We start from the raw sequence: 17,371 nt of genomic DNA on the forward strand, positions 1-17,371 counted from the left end.
GGGTCACAACAACCCCAGGAATGCCCCAGGCTGGGGCAGGGGATGGGAAAGGCCCTGGGGGTGCTGGTGACAGTGGCTGGACACAAGCCCAGGGGGGCAAGAGCCCAATGGCACCTGGATCAGGGATAGTGTGGGCACAGCCCCAGGGTAGGGATTGTCCCCTGTGCTGGCACTGCTGAGGGACTCCAGGGCTGTGTCCAGGTCTGGAACCTCGTGGAAGAGAGACCTGGAGGGGCTGGAGCATGTGCAGGGAAGGGAACGGAGCTGGGGAAGGGGCTGGAGCAGCAGGAGGGGCTGAGGGAGCTGGGGGGGCTCAGCCTGGAGAAAAGGAGGCTCAGGGGGGACCTTCTGGCTCTGCAACCCCCTGACAGGAAGGGGGAGCCGGGGGGGGTCGGGCTCTGCTCCCAGGGAACAAGGGAGAGGGCGAAACGGCATCACGTTGAGCCGGGTGCGGTTAGATGGGATATTAGGAAAAATTCCTTCTCGGAAAAGGTGGGTAAAGCATCGTAACGAGTTGCCCGGGGCGGTGGAGGACTCGCGTTCTAGAGGCGTCTGTCCCGATGTGGCACCTGCAGCGGTGGTTCCGGGGCGATCCCGCGGGGTGACGGCGGCTCGGGATGAGGGCAAGGTCCCTTCCCACGTGGACGATCCCGTGATCCCGGGAGTCTGTCCCGGCCCTCCCGGGGCGGGGCCGCGCAGGCGCGGGGCGGCCATGGCGACCTTCTTCGGGGAGGTGGTGGTGGCCCCGTCCCGGGCCGGGCTGGACGAGGAGGAGGAGGAGCGGGAGGAGACCCCCGAGGACCGCGAGATCCGCAGGGAGCTGGAAAAGAAAAGGTGCGGGCGGCTCCGGGCGGGGAGGGGGCAGCGCTGCTGAGGGCGGGTGTCGGGACAAGGCTCTTCCCCCAGAGGGTGGTGGGCACTGCCCAGGCTCCCCAGGGCAGTGGGCACGGCCCCAAGGCTGCCAGAGCTCCAGGAGGGTTTGGACAACGCTCTGAGGGATTGTTGGGGTGTCCTGGGCAGGGCCGGGGTTGGACTGGATGATCCTGGGGGGTCTCTCCCAGCTCGGGGTGCTCAGTGGCTGTTTCCGCAGGGAGATCGAGGTGCTGTGGAGCGGGCTGGCCCAGGGGCCCTTGGCGTGCTCCAGGTTCGTCGTGGCCATAGGGCGGAACGCGGCAGGTGGGTGTGGAACCGGCCCGGGGGGGATCGAACACTGCTGGCTTGTGTGGGGGCGAGTTCGGGGAGGCGGGAGGTGGGAGGGAGGTGTGGGTGTGCCTGGACTCTGCCTTAGTCTGTTTTAACGTTAGTCTCTGCTGGAAGAGTGATCCTTAAGGATGGAATCATGGAGTGGTTTGGGTTGGAAAAGACCTTAAACACCACCCTTATCCACAGCTCATGGAATGGTTTGGGTTGAAGGGACCTTAAGGATCATCCAGTCCCACCCCCTGCCATGGGCAGGGACACCTTCCACTAGCCCAGGTTGCTCCAAGCCCCGTCCAACCTGGCCTTGGACACTTCCAGGGATCCAGGGGCAGCCACAGCTTCTCTGGACAACCTGGGCCAGGGCCTTCCCACCCTCACAGGGAACAATTTCTTCCTAAAATCCAATCTAACCCTGTTCTCTTTCATCTTAAGGCCATTCCCCCTTGTCCTGTCACTCCATGTCATGGTGAAAAGTCCCTCTCCATCCCTCTTGTAAGCCCCCTTTAGGTACTGGATGTCCAGCTCCTCATTTAGGAGCAGAGTTTTAACCCAGAGCTTAACTTAATCTGTACATATAAAACATGCTTTTTGTGCCAGCTGTTTATTCCTCCTGAAAATTGTATTTTCAGGTGAAGGGCAGAAGCAAAGTATGTTTTGGGTTGGGCTTTTATTTGGGACAGCTCCTCTTTCCCTTTACCTGACTTTTGTTTGGTAAACTCTCCTGAATTATCCTTTAATTGGCAGAAGTTTTCTGCTGATAGTAGTAAGTTGCTCAGTGCAGTTCAGTCTTGTGAAACAGGGATCTGTCAAATATGGGTCAGTAAGCTGTAATTTCTCTAATTTCTAATGGGCAGTGTTTTGGGGGGGGAGGGTTAGACTTTTGTTTTCTTGCTCAGTCAGTCCCTTTTTCACATTCCAGTTTTAACATGCCCTCTTTTCAGGTGGTTGTTCACTCATCAGGCCTCGAGGCTTAAAACACCCTCTGCTCTTCCCACACACACTTAAACTGGAGGGTTTTTTGGTAGCTGTTTCCCTGTGGGCATGAAGAAGTTTTAAGTCTTGCTTGCATTTATGTCCCATTTGGATGTCATTTAGTTTATATCCAAGTTTACTTGTTTGGTTTTTGTTCAGGTTTTTGATTTTCCTTGAAAAATGGTAATAGCTGTTTGGGATCTGTGTTCTGTAGCTTTTGACAGGAATTTGATTGATGAATATATTTGCCATACTCTTTTCTCTGCTTTCTAGAACCAGTGTAATAATTCTGCTTCAGTGATTTTTATATTTAATCTGTTATATCTGGTATGTCAAGAAGTGTTGGAAACTTAATATTCACATCCTTAGCTTATACTAAAGGAATTGAAGTTGACTGTAATGGTATAATTCCTAAGAACACAATTTTTGATGTTGTGGATCTCTATATATAGAACTGCTCTTTATCTTACAAATTTTGATATAGTGGGGTTATTAATATTGTTGATCTCTCCTGAATTTGGCCATTAAATGCATGTTGATAAAAATGAGTTATTTTTGCTTCAGGTCGCGAAGGGATAATCTAATTCAGGTATTTATTGGTACAACAGAGATTTTATTACTCATAAGTTAATGATGTTTATTGGGTTTTGCAGCTTTCCTGTCGTCTTTTATTCTGGATTCTGTGTGCTGGGAAGTGGTTGGAGTCGTGAAGCTGTGGAATGAGTGGTGTCGAACATCCAGCACCACAAATGTCCTCCCCACAGATTCTTTCTGTTTGTTCTACAGATTAATATCAGACCCCTCAGTAAGTGACTTAAACACTTGTTCCTCTGTGATTTAGCTCTGTTAAAATGGGAGCAATTTCATCCACCCACAGAGTGTTCAGGCTGCAGGGTTCTGGATGAATCTCATAAATAATCACAAGGGTTGATGCTCACTAAAACCATGTGAAGTTCTGCTGTGTGAAACTCAGTCCAAAGTGAAAAATCCTCATTGAAATAGAGTTAAAAAAACCCCAAATGACTGAACAAGCTATTGTGTACAGCCACAACACTTTTACACGTGATTATGAGCTGTTGTTGTGCCTTTTAAACCATTTTTTACACCATTTTTATATTTTTTTAAGGTTCTGCTGTGCCAGTGTAGTTGCTACGTGGCTGAGGATCAACAGTTCCAGTGGCTTGAGAAGGTAAAACTGGCAAGACAACAAACTGAGTGATGAAATCTTAGGGGTGGGGATCTTCAGCTTAGTGTGAGGGCCTCTTCTCTGATACTCTGAGCATGACAGTGTTGGAAATAACTTTTCCCAGTGGCTTTCTTTGTTTAAATATTCAGCAGATGCACGGATTTACTCCCTGCAGATTCTGTGGAGTCTCCTTCCAGATGCTGCCATTTGTCTCTGCTGTAACCTCCCAGCTCAGTGCAGTTGCATCTTTTGGACAGTTTTGATTTTTCCAAACCCTTTTTCCTGTTTGGCTTTAATTTTCCAGGGCTTATTTCAGCTGCATTTCAGCTCCTGGAGGATCCTTCCTTAAAATACAATAACACAGCTGCAGTTGTGCAGCTGCCAAGGAATCACCAGCCAAACCTGTTGGGAGAATCCTGAGGGATGGTGTCTGTTCATGGGTGTGTTCTGTGCCTTTCACAAGGAGCAAGGTGCCTCCAAAGCAGCATTTATCCCACTTTCCTATAGATTTAATATTCCCAGTGCCTCCCCCAGGCATCATTCAGGTACAGGAAGGCTGCTGGGTCATCCAAGTCCCTCCAAATATCATCATGTTGGTTTTAATAAGATAAAAGCTGGGGGGGAACGTTGTGGCTGGTGATTTTCTTGATGGATTTGGGTCACTGCTTTGCCTGAGGGAGGTGTGGCTTATTTTATCTTGCTGTCTGTCTGCTAACCTGCCTCCCCACCTTGAAACCTCTGCTGGGCTGAAGGACAGGCAGAGATTCTAAAGCCCTTTGTTTAAGGCTGGGGCTGGGGATCAAGTCAGGCTTAGAGACCCCGAGGCCTAAAACACTGGGGGTTTGCTGTTTTCCACACGTTCTTGCACTTGATTTAAACTGGGATTGTGAAAGAAAGGTGGCTGTGGTTTCCTTCTCTTCCCCATTTTGTGTTTCTCCAGCTGTGTGTGGATGTGTGTGATTTCCAGTGTGGCTGTTCAGGAACAGTGTTCCTGAGTATTTTTAGGCTTCGTGGTTCTTGGTGGGTTTAACTGCATGGCAGAAACGTTGTGCTGGTGATCTGTTGCTTTTAATGTGGATTACAGACCTGTCCTGTGTGTAAACCCTGATTAACTGAGCAGCTTCAGTCTCCAGGAGGCAGATTTTACCTCTGTGTGTGTTCTCTCAGGAAAGGGATCACTGGGAAATGAGGACAGACGGGGTTTTGCAGTTGTGCGTTCCAGCCACTGTTCCCAGCGTTCCAACCAGTGTTCCCAACAAAGCAAATGAAAAATATATGGGTTTTTCATCAGTTTGCTACTACACTGATGGGAAGGGACAGACAACTTCCCTCCTGTGATTGGGGCATAGACAGAAACAGTCAAGTTTCTGTCACATCTAAAAAATTCCCTATTTCCTTCTCTCGTGTTGGTGTTTTTTTGATGGCAAGCAATGAATCCAAGAGAATGTTTTGTACGGTGGCTTTAAAGCTCTCTTCTTTGAATTTGAGGAAAACTGTGGAAAATTTAAAGTCCTCTTTCTCCATTCAGCTTGAATAGAATTAAATCTGAGTGTTTAAAATAAAGATTCTTTTAGTGTTGTAGAACATCTGGAAAGCACAGTTCCCATTTCAAATGTCCTGCAGCTTAGTGAGCTGCCTGGTTTCATTTGGAGTCCTTTTTCTTCCCACAATCACCACGAATAAAAATAGTAAGTACTGATATATTTGCAGTGCTGAAAACCTAAAAAATCTGCAGAAAATCACTAGACTTGGTAAATATTTTAGCTGTTCTTTTGGGTGGGTTTTTTTTTTATGTTCATGCCAAGAGAAGTGCCAAGTGGGAAATTTCTACCTGAAAGTTTCCAGTTCAAATTGTCCTGCAACCCCGAGTTAAACTGCCCTTTGCTCTGAAATTAAAATTAATATTTGGGTTTTGATGCTGTCACTGGGAAGATAAATTTTCCTGATGTGTTTTTTGGTTTTTTTTTTAATTCCAGGTTTTTGGCTCCATGCAAAAGGAGGGTTTGCAGGTAACCATCCTTTCAACGTGCCCCGTGGCTGATTATAAAACTCAGGAATCCACTTTAACACTTGCATCTCCATTCCTGAAAGCCTTGAAGACCAAAGAATTCCAGGAGCAGGTTTGCTGCCCACTGCTGGAACAGCCCAACATTGTGAGGGATCTTCCTGCTGCTGGTATTTGGCAATTATTTGCGATTCCAGTTATTTGCAATTCCAATTATTTACAGTTCCAATTATTTATAATTCCAATTATTTACAAGGCTGCTGGTGGTGGCAACACAAAATTCACTTGGAGGAGCATCCCATTGCAATCAGAGTTCTTATTTAATCATGTCAACTGGCTGAAAAGTGACCTTTTTGGGTAATTAATCCCTAAAGTTTTCACATCTTACCCTGGAAAATAAGGATGAATTTCAAAACCACCCACAAATCCTTTTACCCCTCAAGTGTGGGACAGAAGTACTGGAAAATTCTTCATTGTGGCCTCACAAAGCACATCGTACGTTGGGTTTTTGGGAATTTTACTGATGAACTAAGTAGGTTTTATTAAGAATTACTTTCATCTGAGCATCCAAGTAAAAGCTCATAAAGTTATTTCTGCATGTTACAGGTAACGTTTCAAAATGCTACTGATTAACCTCATGCAAAAGTTAGATTCAGTTTTATTATATAATCTAATAAACACCTCAGGCTTTTACTTTAGAATAAAATAATAGCAACATGAGGAAAAACTTGTCTGGCAGGAGCTAAAAGTAGATGATTTTATCTCGTTCACACTTTTTTTTTGGTGCCTGTTTGGTTTTAATTTTTTTTTTTCTTTTTTAGCAGAAGCTCCTACTATTTTTCTTTACCAGTAATACACATTTTCCAGTTAATACACAGTTTATTTACCAATAATACCCAATTTCCAGTTAAAGTATTTGCCAGGAAGGAACACCAACTGCACTGAACTCGTTTTTGGTGGTTTATTTCCTGGTGTTCCTGTGGGATGAGCAGTTAATTTATAAACTTTCACAGGTTTCAAGCTGTCATTTTTATACACAGGGCTGAGATTCCTTCTCTGCTGAAATTAAACCCCGTTTTCTTTTCCTTTTGGTTTAGTTTTGAGTTACTGCCAGGTCTGGCAGATCCCTGCAGTGCTGTACCAGTGCTACACTGATGTCATCAAACTGGACACGGTGACAATTGAAGCCTTCAAGCCTCTGCTTTCTTCTAAAGTCCTCAAGAGTTTAGTCAAGGTAAAATCCCATGTTTAAGAATTACTGGGAGGTTTGGGCTATTTCTGTGTGTCTTTCACCTCTTGCATTCTTCTGGTGGTGAAGATTCCATCTGAAAAGGCAGAAAAATAGGGATTTTAGTGACAGGGGGGCAGTGATTTCTGGAATTGTGCCTGCTGTGGCATCTGTGCTCTCAGAAATAATGAATCTACAGGTGCCCTCAAAACTTCACTTTGACTTTTCAGGCTCTTGTAGGAGCAATAACATATCAGGGGGTGATTTTTTTGTGCTTGTTTAAGCTGCAGTTTCCTTTGAAAGTGTCTCATGTTAAAACCTTTCTGTTTTCATGGCTTTTTCCATCCTACATTCAGGGCTCTGTTCTGCCTCTGTAGCTCGTGCCACACATGAAATCTCCTTAAAACACTCATTTTGACCTATAACTTCTTTTTGGAACTAAAAGACTGAATTTCTAAAGATGATTCCCAACATTTTTGCACCAATCAAGCAGCTGTGAAATCAGGGCATTACCAAAGTGACTGGTTTGCCTCTTTCTAAATGTTTTTAGTTGGAGTATGGTTGGTTCAAAACACTCAGTTTTACCAATTGAACTTATATTTAAATGGTAAGAGAGGTCTGTGTGTACTGAGCTATTTATTTCAGCTATATATGTGGGAATGGCAAATTAATTTTTTTCAGTACAGCTTATTCTGGTTTGCTAAATAAGTCTGACTGTACATATTTAAAGTCTGAAGGAGAACAGTAACAAATACTCAGGTTCTTCCTCTCCTATGGAAGTGAGGAGGGATGCAAAATAATAAATCCCATTTTATGGCTGAACTGCACATTCCTGTGGAGCCTTGAGCAGGTTTGGCTCACAGTTACTGTTTTAATACAGTTAATATTTTAATAAAACTGGTATTCAGAGGAATAAAAATGGGAATAGTGGGGCTTTTTGGGTTGGTTTTATTCCCAGGAATGTGGTTAATCCAGATCATCTCTTCCCTTTCCCAGGATGCATCTGAAAGCACGAAGATGTTGAAGAAGTTCCTGACAGCCACTGAAAGTCACAATAATATCTATATTTAACAAGGACATTTGTGCCACAGGCTGCACTTCTGGAAACTCCAGTTTCTTCTGCAGAAGACTTTTGGGAATTTTAATTTTTTTTTTTCTTTAAAAGTAGAATAAATTCTGGGAGGTTTTTACTTCTCCACTCATTTTTGTTGCTCTCAGCTTCATCACTGCAGACACATGGATTCCTTCTGCCTGGCTTGGGAGACTTTCTTCTGGAGTGACTTCAGGAAAGCAGCTTGTTATTCTCCTCCTGAAGGGATTGTCTTACCTAAACATAAATTAAAAATTACATATAAACTCCTTTTATATGGAAAAGAAGACATGCAGTTAAGGGACCCTGTCTATATCTAACAAGAACACCTATTTTTAACTTTATTTTCAGTCACAGAGTATTTTCTAATACCTGATGCTCTTTAAAGGTTTGGCTGTGATGAAGATACACTCTGTGCCCTTTTACATCCATAAATAGATATAATTTTGTTTGTGTGTCTGCACATACTTTTTTAATGTGTGTGTTGATACAAAATACAGTAAGTAAAGTATGGAAAATGCCTTTTAAAGACTTAAATAACCTGGTGAAAGGGGCTTGCAGGATCACAAGCTGCTTCAGCTGGACTTGCCAGGACAATTATCCATTTTAAAGCTCCAAACTTTTGGCAACAGTAGGGATAATACAAGATCTCCAATGCAGAGCTTGTGATTTTTAGAGGAAAGTAAAAGTTCAGGTTTTAAAGTGTCTCAGAAAATTCTCTGGAAGTTGGTAACAATTTCAGCAGTTGGCAACAATTTCAATATTTTAAATTTAATTATTTAAAATATTTGCTAGGATCGAGGTGCAGTTCTGGGTTGTTTATGCTCTGTTTAATTTAGCATTTTGTTTAAGGAAATGACATTAAAAGTGGTGTTTCTGTTGCTCCCAGGGGAATTCTGTTCTCTGAGTTTAACTTTGCACTGGAGGCTCAGTTCCTTTAATTTGCTATTCATGTTATTGCAGAGAAGCAAGAAAATGTTGCTTCAAGTGCTGCTGGATTTTAGAACTGGATTTTGGAGCAAAGCCTGAAGCCTGAAGTGCAGGCCATGGTTCCTTCTGTGATTTTTGGGGGGATTTTTCCCACTTGTGTCCATCATTTTAGTCCAAAAACGGTTTCTTTGAGTGAGCTGAGGATTCCCCTTGCTCTGAAAGCTGCACATTGGCTGCACCATTTCCTTGCTTGTACCTGTTTGATTTATAATAAATAAGGTGGATAACAAAAAATATCTTTAATAATAAAACTGCAGGCTCTTTTAGGAACTGTGAATGTATTTCTGGTTTCGGTGTGATCACCCAGGCAGTCTGCAATCTCTCAGAATAGTTATTTTATTATATATAATTCAGTTTTTACCACCTGGGTGTATGCTGAGGTGTGAGAATGCTCTTAAACACCTTGAAGAAAAGTAACAAACAAAACACTGGCAGTTTGGGAGACGAAATTACACTGAAAACTGGTGGATTGGCAGAATTCCTCAAAGGTTAATTTAATTATTCCTGCTTCCAGGGGTGTGACAGCTCTGCAGAGCTGCAAGTGTTTATGTAGGATGTGGTAAGTAAGTACTATAGGACAGTGAAATAAGATATTTTAATTTAAATTCTATCTCTTTCCAGAATTTCCTGGGTATTTTAATTTAGAATTCTGTCTTTTTCCAGAATTTGTTGTGGGAAGCAGCTCATTTACCCTTTAAATAGTTCCGGAATCAGAACTGATGATGCCCATGTATCATAAGACGTGAAGATTTTTTTCATATTTGAATGTTGCTGCTTTTTTTTTCCCCTTCTGTGCTCTCCAGTACCTACCAAGAGCCTGCAATAAGGCTTTTCTTATTTCTTATAATATTAATAATAATAAATTTAATACTTGTACGAGTCCATAAACTTAAAACTTGTCAAATGTGGCAGGTGGCTTCAAATCTTTGGGGGGAGAAGTTTATTCTTGCCTGTGTGTCTGAAATCTGATGGTTTAAGACTTGTTTCCTTAAGGGCTTTGCTAAATGCAAATAATGAAACCAGAGAGAATAAACTATTAGGCTGGAAGAGGGTTTTTTTCCCAGTTTTTAAAACCATCTGAGCCACTTGGGACCATGTTTAGATGACTCTCTGACCTTTCTTCTGCTGAGTGTCCTCCAAATATTCAGCCTCTTCTCAAGTCTACTCTGCTTTGTCTTGCTCCAGGATAGATTTGTAGGGAGATGTATCCTCCCATTCCTCAAAGGTTCTGACTCCAAGGGGATGTGCCTGAGCTAAAAGTCCTGGGATTAAAGCCCCTTTATTGAGGCTTTATTGAGCTTTAGGCTTGGAACAGGTTGGAGCCTGTGCAGTTCAGGTGTGTGACTACAGGACTGTACACACACAGGGAAAGGTGATGTCCAAGCCAGGAAATCTGGGATTTATTTGAATTTGTCCCAAAATCTCCCTGTTTGAATGCCAGAACAGTGATCTTGCTGCCCCTCTGCTTCCATTCTCCCCGTGGTTGTAGTCACAACCAGCACAGGGACTCTCCAATAATAAAATTCTTGCAATCTGTTGAATATCCAGGAGGAAAACAGGCCCTGCTCTGCTCCCTGAGCACTCCTCTGTCCCATTGGGTTCCTCCTGGATTTGACATCATGGACCAGCTCTTCCTGGGCATTTGTCCCTCCTGTGAACCCTCAGCAGAAGCCCTGGGGCTGTTCCCAAAAAATGAGCCTGAACGTTCCTGTTGGAGCCCAAGCCTTGTGGCACTGAAGGAGGGGACATTGGAGCTCGTGTCCTGAGGGTTGGTTTGGGTGACTCCTGCCTGGGAACATCCTCCCTGAACATTGTTCCTGTGCCTCTGTGTGTTCCCTGCACAGCAGAGATGGGGGAGAAAAGAGATTTATTCTTTTGTCAGTCCGTCCTTGGTGTTGCACATGGAATCATGGAATGGTTTGGGTTGGGAGGGACCTTAAAGATCATCCAGTTCCAACCCCTGCCACAGGCAGGGACACCTTCCACCAGCCCAGGTTGCTCCAAGCCCTGTCCAACCTGGCCTTGGACACTTCCAGGGATGGGGCAGGCATGGCTTCTCTGGGAATTCTATCCCAGCCCCTCACAGGGAAGGATTCCTTCCCAATATTTAATCGACCCTCTTTCAGTTAAAAAACATTTCCCCTTGTCCTGTCACTGTCTGCCCATACAAAAAGCCCTGCTCCTTCCTTTTTATGACCCTCTTTAGGCACTAGGAAAATTTGTATTTTGGAAAAAGGCAAGAATTTTGTTCATGTTCTTTCTGATTTTTTTAAAATGTTCTGTTTTGTGTCAAGGACGCTGGCAAATCGAAATGAGCTAAGAATAAAACCAAAGTAGGAGAAATTAATGTTTGGGGTTTTTTTTCAGTGCCATCAGATTTTTTTCCCCTTTTTCCCCTTTTTGGCAGCTGCTTCACAGTCCAGCAAACAACATGAGCAGGCACCTCCACGCAGCTCAGGGAGATCAGAGCTTTGGGGTCAGACTTTCTTTAGAGAAAACACTGAGATTCTGTTGATAGATCTCCTGGAATGGCTGATGAGCAAAAAAGTACTTGAGAATTCCCTACAATAAAAACTGTGGGAAACCATTAACTTCAGGGATAAAAATGCAGAGCACTTGTTTGACATCAAGGCATCCTGAGGTGTCTTTGGTGAGGGAAGAACACAGACCCCAAACAGTGCGTGTGGAAGAAGGTTAAAAAAGCTGAATGACAGGCTAAAGTCAAGTTTTTTTTACTTTCAAATAGAACTATAACCAAATGTTTAAATGTTCTTTGTGGGGGATATTTGGGTAATGGCTTTAAAATAAAAAATGTTTCATAGGAGTGGTGATGTACCTTCAAAGGGCAGTTATTTAACATAAAGCATTTACTGAAAAGACCGTGTGATCCTCCCCTGAGTTTGAATCAGAGGATTATAATGTGCTTTCATAAGGCAAAACCACTGTAATTTCATATTCAGGATTGATATTTGAATTCTGTGAGGTCTGATTTGGACTTGAATCCCTTTTCATGAAATAAAAGCCACCCTTTTCTTGTCAGCTCCAGAGACTTTAAAGCTGCTTCGTAGGGAATGAACAAAAAGGGGAATGAATAATAATAATAGTCAGGATCACTAAAGGCAGCAGTTTGATTACTGAGCAGATGAGCAGTGAATGTACAGCCTTACTTAATTTAAAGGGAAAAAAAAAAAAAAAACAAAGCAAACCTGTGGGAGGAAAGGTTGTAAGAGAACAGAGGCAGCCACCGTGGAGAGGTGAGAGCACAGCAGAGAAAACCTCAGCACTGCTCATCCTGTAAAATTAGGGTTTGAAAGGGTTGTTGTGAAGTGGAAGCAGGTTGTGGGGCAGGTTTGCTCTTCCCTGCTGCCCTGAGAAGCATTCCCACAGGAATGTCTTTGTGCTGCTCCACTTAACTCGCTTCCAGACTGGGATTAAAAAAGATATTTTTGTGCAGAATAAGCACAGTGAGAAGTACAAAATGCTGTGCCTGCCTATTCCCACCCTTCAGCCCTGGAGGACACCTGCAAGGGACCCTTTGGTTGCTGCCAGAAACAAGCAGTTCTTCTCTTCATTCCTTAGAAAGTGTTGGTGCAAAACTGTCCAACTTGAATCCAGAATTAAGAATTCACAATGTAACTCCATCAGGCCGTTGGCTTTTCTTTTTCCAAGTGGAAACAAGCACATTTGGGGCAACTTTGTACTGCCTTATGTGGGGGGGGGTGCTCTGCAACAGTGGATTCAGCAGGAAAGATGATTCAGCACCTCCTCTTAGTGTTTTTAGTTTTTCATGTGCTTCCACTCCTCTATGAAGACAGAAGTATGAGAGTGTATGTGAGGAATATTTCCTTTCAGCAACTATTAAAATTTAGTAGGTTTTATAAACAAAAAATAATCTGGAGGGGGTTTATAAATAGACTTTGTGGTGTGGGAAGCATATTTGCTATGTTTATGGACATGGATTTCATCTCCTACGAGGCTCCTTGCAGAGACCTTTCCATTAAAAACCAAGTGTGAATACTTCACTTTTTCACTAACTTCCAATTCAGTAATTGTCCAAGAAAAATCTGGATGAAAATATTCCCCCAAGTCAATGCTGGAAATCAAATTTAGTATCAGTTTTGCGATGGTTTTTGACTCTGTTTTGGTTCGAGCTCAGCTGTCTCTGATGTTATTTTAGTTAAAGCAGTGAGTCTTGTACTTCATAGAGTCAGAGAATTGGTTGGGTTGGGTTGGAAGGGACCTTAAAGACCATCCAGTGCCACCCCCTGCCATGGGCAGGGACACCTTCCACTAACCCAGGTTGCTCCAAGCCCCCTCCAGCCTGTCCTTGGACACTTGCAGGGATCCAGGGGCAGCCACAGCTTCTCTGGGCAACCTGTGCCAGGGCCTCCCCACCCTCACAGGGAAGAATTTCCTCCTAATTTCTGATCTAACCGTTCCCCCTTGTCCTGTCACTCTCTGCCTGGATAAAATGTCCCTCTCCCTCCTTTTTATGACCCCCTTTAATTATTGGAAGGCTGCAATGAGGTTTCCCTGGAGCCTTCCCTTCTCCAGGCTGAACCCCCCCAGCTCTCCCTGCCTGTCTCCAGAGCAGAGGGGCTCCATCCCTTGGATCATCTTCATGGCCTCCTCTGGACCAGAGTGAGACCTCAGGTGATGCTGGAGGTGCTTCTCGAGGTGATGGGAACACCGTGGGACAGAGGGAACCACCTATGGAACCCCTCATCCCACAGCAACACAGCGAGTGCTTCCCCCAAGGGAGGCACAAAAATTTCTGCACTAAAACCATTTTCTGTGGCCTTCAGAGCAGCCCAACAGAACCACAGACTGCACCAGTGGGTTTTCTTGGGCTGGTGTGAATCCTGTCCTCCCTCCCAGCTGGGACCCTGCGCTCTGCAGGGCAGGCAGGAGGGTTCCTCTTCATTCCATACAAAGCAACCCAAAACAGGAATAAACACCAAGCCTTACCTGTGAAGAACATGCAGGGCTTTTTAATAATCACATTTGTTTAGTCTTCCCTCCTTTAGTTTTCCCTCTTTGAGCAAAGAAGCAGGATCAAAAGCAGTTGTCTGGCTCTGCATTACACTTGCAGCGCCGTGCCCGGAGTCAGATGTTAAAATTAAGCTCAGTTGGGGAAGGTCTTGACTTGATCAGTGTGGGGCAGAGAAAGCAGTGCTGTAATGCTGCTGGCAAAGGTCACTTGTCTGAAAGGAAAGTAGCTTTCCTTGGATTTTACATCCCTTCTACCTCGGGTGTGCTGCTGCCACAGCTGTGATGTTTGGGAAGTGGCCTTTAATGTTGGAACTTCCAGGGAGCCAGCCTGGTGTTTTCCAGCATCCACATGTGGCTTCCAGACTTTCAAATCCAATCCACGTTATGAAAATGCACAAGTGTTGAATTTAAACCATATTTTAATAATTTGGCCACCTGTACAATATCCTAATAACCTTTAGAGAACCTGAGAGCCTCTGTAAAATTATTCGGAGCAGATGTTAAATCTTTGGTGTATTCTACACGTTTACACGCTGGGGGACAGACACTAAACATTGCCCTCACAAAAATAACCCAAAACATATTTATTTCAAAGAATTAGAAGGGTTCAGGGCAGGAAGTGGGTGCAGGAAGCTCCATCCATTGTTGTGGTTTGTTTTAAAGGTGTGTTCAAAACGAGATGATGAAAACAAGATTTCGGTTGTAACTGCAGTTGGACAGAATTCTTTGAGTGTTTAAAAGATAAAAAGCCTTTTTTTTTATGTGTATTTTGTTCCAATAAGTTTCTCAGCTGTTATTTTTTTCTAGCCCAGCTTTCTTTTTTATTATTTTAAGTACACTTCAACTCTCCAGCTTTAAAGACGTCATTACAGGGCACTAAACCCTAAGTGCCAAACACATTCTCTGATGATTGAAAAATTACCTTTTTGGTCAGAACTTGAGAGCCAGAAATGGAAAACTTGCTGGAAAGAGGCAGAAGTCCCAGTCTGATGTGGCTGGGTAATAAGTCTCTTTAGTAGCAAAGCAAACTGCTGCTTTTAAAGATGAAGGCAATGTTGAGAAGGAAATGCATATATATATATATACATATATATACATATCTATATATATATAGAGAGAGAGAGAGATAGTGTCTGTTGGTGTAGGTAGTTCTAAGAGTACAAATTCTGAATTGACTTCAAAAACTATGACACTTCTAAAATCTGAGTATGTTTAGGGGTGGTTTTATTTCCTTGCTGAGGTTTTGATTTACTCTGGGGCTGTGAGGGCTGGACCTTCTTTCCTTGCAATGACAGTGAAGGTTATGGCAAAGTCATGGAATCTTATGTTGGTTCCTTGAGGAACTGTACTGAGGCTGAAGCAGGTGAGACAACCCAGTCACATCTGTGCACACTCTGCTCTTTGAAAGTTGTGGTCAAATCATCTTCGGACAAATAGAGGCAAAACTGAAGCTCCTATAAACAGTGACCTCTTCAATATTTGATGAATTTAGGAAGGAATTCTTGGCTATGAGGGTGGTGAGGCCCTGGCACAGGTTGCCCAGAGAAACTGTGGCTGCCCCTGGATCCCTGGAAGTGTCCAAGGCCAGGTTGGATGGGGCTTGGAACGACCTAGGCTAGTGGAAGGTGTCCCTGCCCAGGGCAGGGAGTTGGACTGGATGGTCTTTAAGGTCCCTTCAACCCAACCCATTCCATGAGCTGTGGGTAAGGGTGGTGTTTTTATGGACTTTGTGTTTCCAGCAGCCCCAGCCCTGGAATAAGCAGTAGGAAGGTACATGGGGTAAGAGCACACTGGGCTCTTCCTTAAAAGGTCTTTCAGGGAGACTGCACGGAGTGTTTGGGGCTGGTCAAAGCTGTGTTGAAATATATCCCTGTCCCAAAAGAGTTTTTCTCAGGGTTACTGTAGATGCTGTTGATTTCTCTGGGCTTTGGAACGGCCTTCCTTTGTGCATAAATCATGGAAGAATTTAATAAACACAAAATCACTGCTTTGGTCTCAATATTACCAAGGACAGGAGCTGAATATGTAGAAATACAGGGAACTGGGGAAACATTTCCCAAACTGTCACCAGCGAAAGGGAAAGCGGTAAATCTTGAGGGGTTAATGTGGAAAAGCTGATGCCTTTTCCATGGACAGCAGCTTAAATGAAACTGTTCCCTTTATCTTTCAAGTCATAACATTAAGAAATGAAAAGTTAGGAGCTCATGAGGTGAGAAAGCAGAGAGTAGTAGCACAACCTGTATATAGTCATGGGTTTTAGCTCTCTGGATGCTGCTTTTCCACAAAAAGCTCCTGTCCTGGGAGTGTCCCAGCAGCTGATGAGCAGTGGGGAACGTGGCTGTGGTGACTGTCAGGTTGTTGGATGAACACTGCTTTGACGTGGTCAATTATTTCCTTCTCTTTTTGCCCTCTGAGTTGAAACAGTGTGGATATTTCTTCTTTTCTCCTTCACTGACTGAAGCAAAATAACCTGGGAAAAGCAGATATACTGGGTCTATAAAAACTTGGAAAAATTCTGCTTCCTCAACAAAACTAAAAGAGGAATAGAATCTTAAGGGTTTGTTTGTTTTTTTAATTGACTGAAAAGTTTAACTTGTTCTCATACTAAGTATTCAATTTTAAAACTTGGGGGGTTATTTTAATTTTGTTTTTTAAAGCCAGACAAACTCAGCCTTATTTTTTTGTTTTTGTTTTGCTTTAAAAACGGAGAAAAATAAAGGTGTGAAAGCACTGCAAGCTAAAAATATCCAAAAAGCGTGGGAGAGGGTCGATTTCTCTCAGTTCTTCTGTCAAGACGATAAATAAAATTGTCCTAAATTCAGGGAATTCTGTTGACTTTATTCCAGGATTGTTTTGTTCCCCTGTCTCTGAAGGTGTGGGTGGGGCTGAATAAGCTGGGGTGGGGCCAAGGGCGGGGCTCCAGTGGGCGTGGCATGGCCACTCCAGGATGCTGTGACCCTGCCTCAGGAGGTACCTGTCGGTCGCAATTTGGGAATTTTTTTCCCTTTCCCAGGATTTTGTAGCCCTTCCGTTCCGTGGGGTCATGCTGTGCGGGGAGAGCTCTGCCCGTGCAGCTGAGTGGCACTGCCAGACACCAGTGGAAAAACTCCTGGGCACGTTTTCCCTCTTTCCACCTCCTCCGTTATCCCCAAAGCTCCGGAGTGTTCGCGGTTCCAGCTCTTTTATCAGCGCCGTCCATCAGCAGTTTGCTGCCGTGATTGGCACGGCTTTCCCAGCTCTCTGCTCCCTCTGCTGCCGTGCTAACACAGCCCGTGCCGTGTTTCCAGACCCCGGCCCCGTTCCCTCCATATGTTTTCCATATGGGAACATGCTGCTCTCGTTAGCCACCTCGGGAGCAGCCCCGTCAGCCGCGTCCCCCGCTCAGAAACAAATAAATTGTCTGGTGTCTACTGGATTTCCTTTCAGGCCTCACTCTCCACTTTAAACCTGGCGGCGTTCCAGGGCAATCAAAATCCAATCAGCATCCGTGCTAACTCCATATGTTTTATTTCCAGACTCTGGAGGAAGCTGAGCCCTCTTTTCGGCGACGCGGCCGCGCGTTCCCCGCTCGCCGGTACCCGCAGAGCCCGCTCAGGGGGAAAGAGGTGCTCGGGTTTCCCGCAGAAATCCTCGGCCAGCCAAGCGGTGAGGATCAGATTGGGCTTTTCCTGGAAAGCAGAGCAGCTCTAATAGGGAGTGAAACGAATG

General features: G+C 44.3%; 1 protein-coding gene across 1 annotated transcript; it reads left to right on the forward strand.

Annotated features, from left to right (window-relative positions):
* The first annotated feature begins 672 nt into the window (after positions 1-672).
* Positions 673-8,941, forward strand: PSMG1 (proteasome assembly chaperone 1). Its single transcript, XM_064647044.1, has 7 exons — positions 673-834; positions 1,091-1,176; positions 2,826-2,977; positions 3,299-3,361; positions 5,335-5,533; positions 6,461-6,597; positions 7,588-8,941. The coding sequence occupies exons 1-7, from the start codon at positions 713-715 to the stop codon at positions 7,660-7,662; spliced, it is 834 nt and encodes a 277-aa protein (XP_064503114.1). The 5' UTR covers positions 673-712; the 3' UTR covers positions 7,663-8,941.
* Positions 8,942-17,371: the final 8,430 nt, after the last annotated feature.

This window comes from Pseudopipra pipra, chromosome 2 (assembly GCF_036250125.1).
Source record: "Pseudopipra pipra isolate bDixPip1 chromosome 2, bDixPip1.hap1, whole genome shotgun sequence".
NCBI lineage: Eukaryota > Metazoa > Chordata > Aves > Passeriformes > Pipridae > Pseudopipra > Pseudopipra pipra.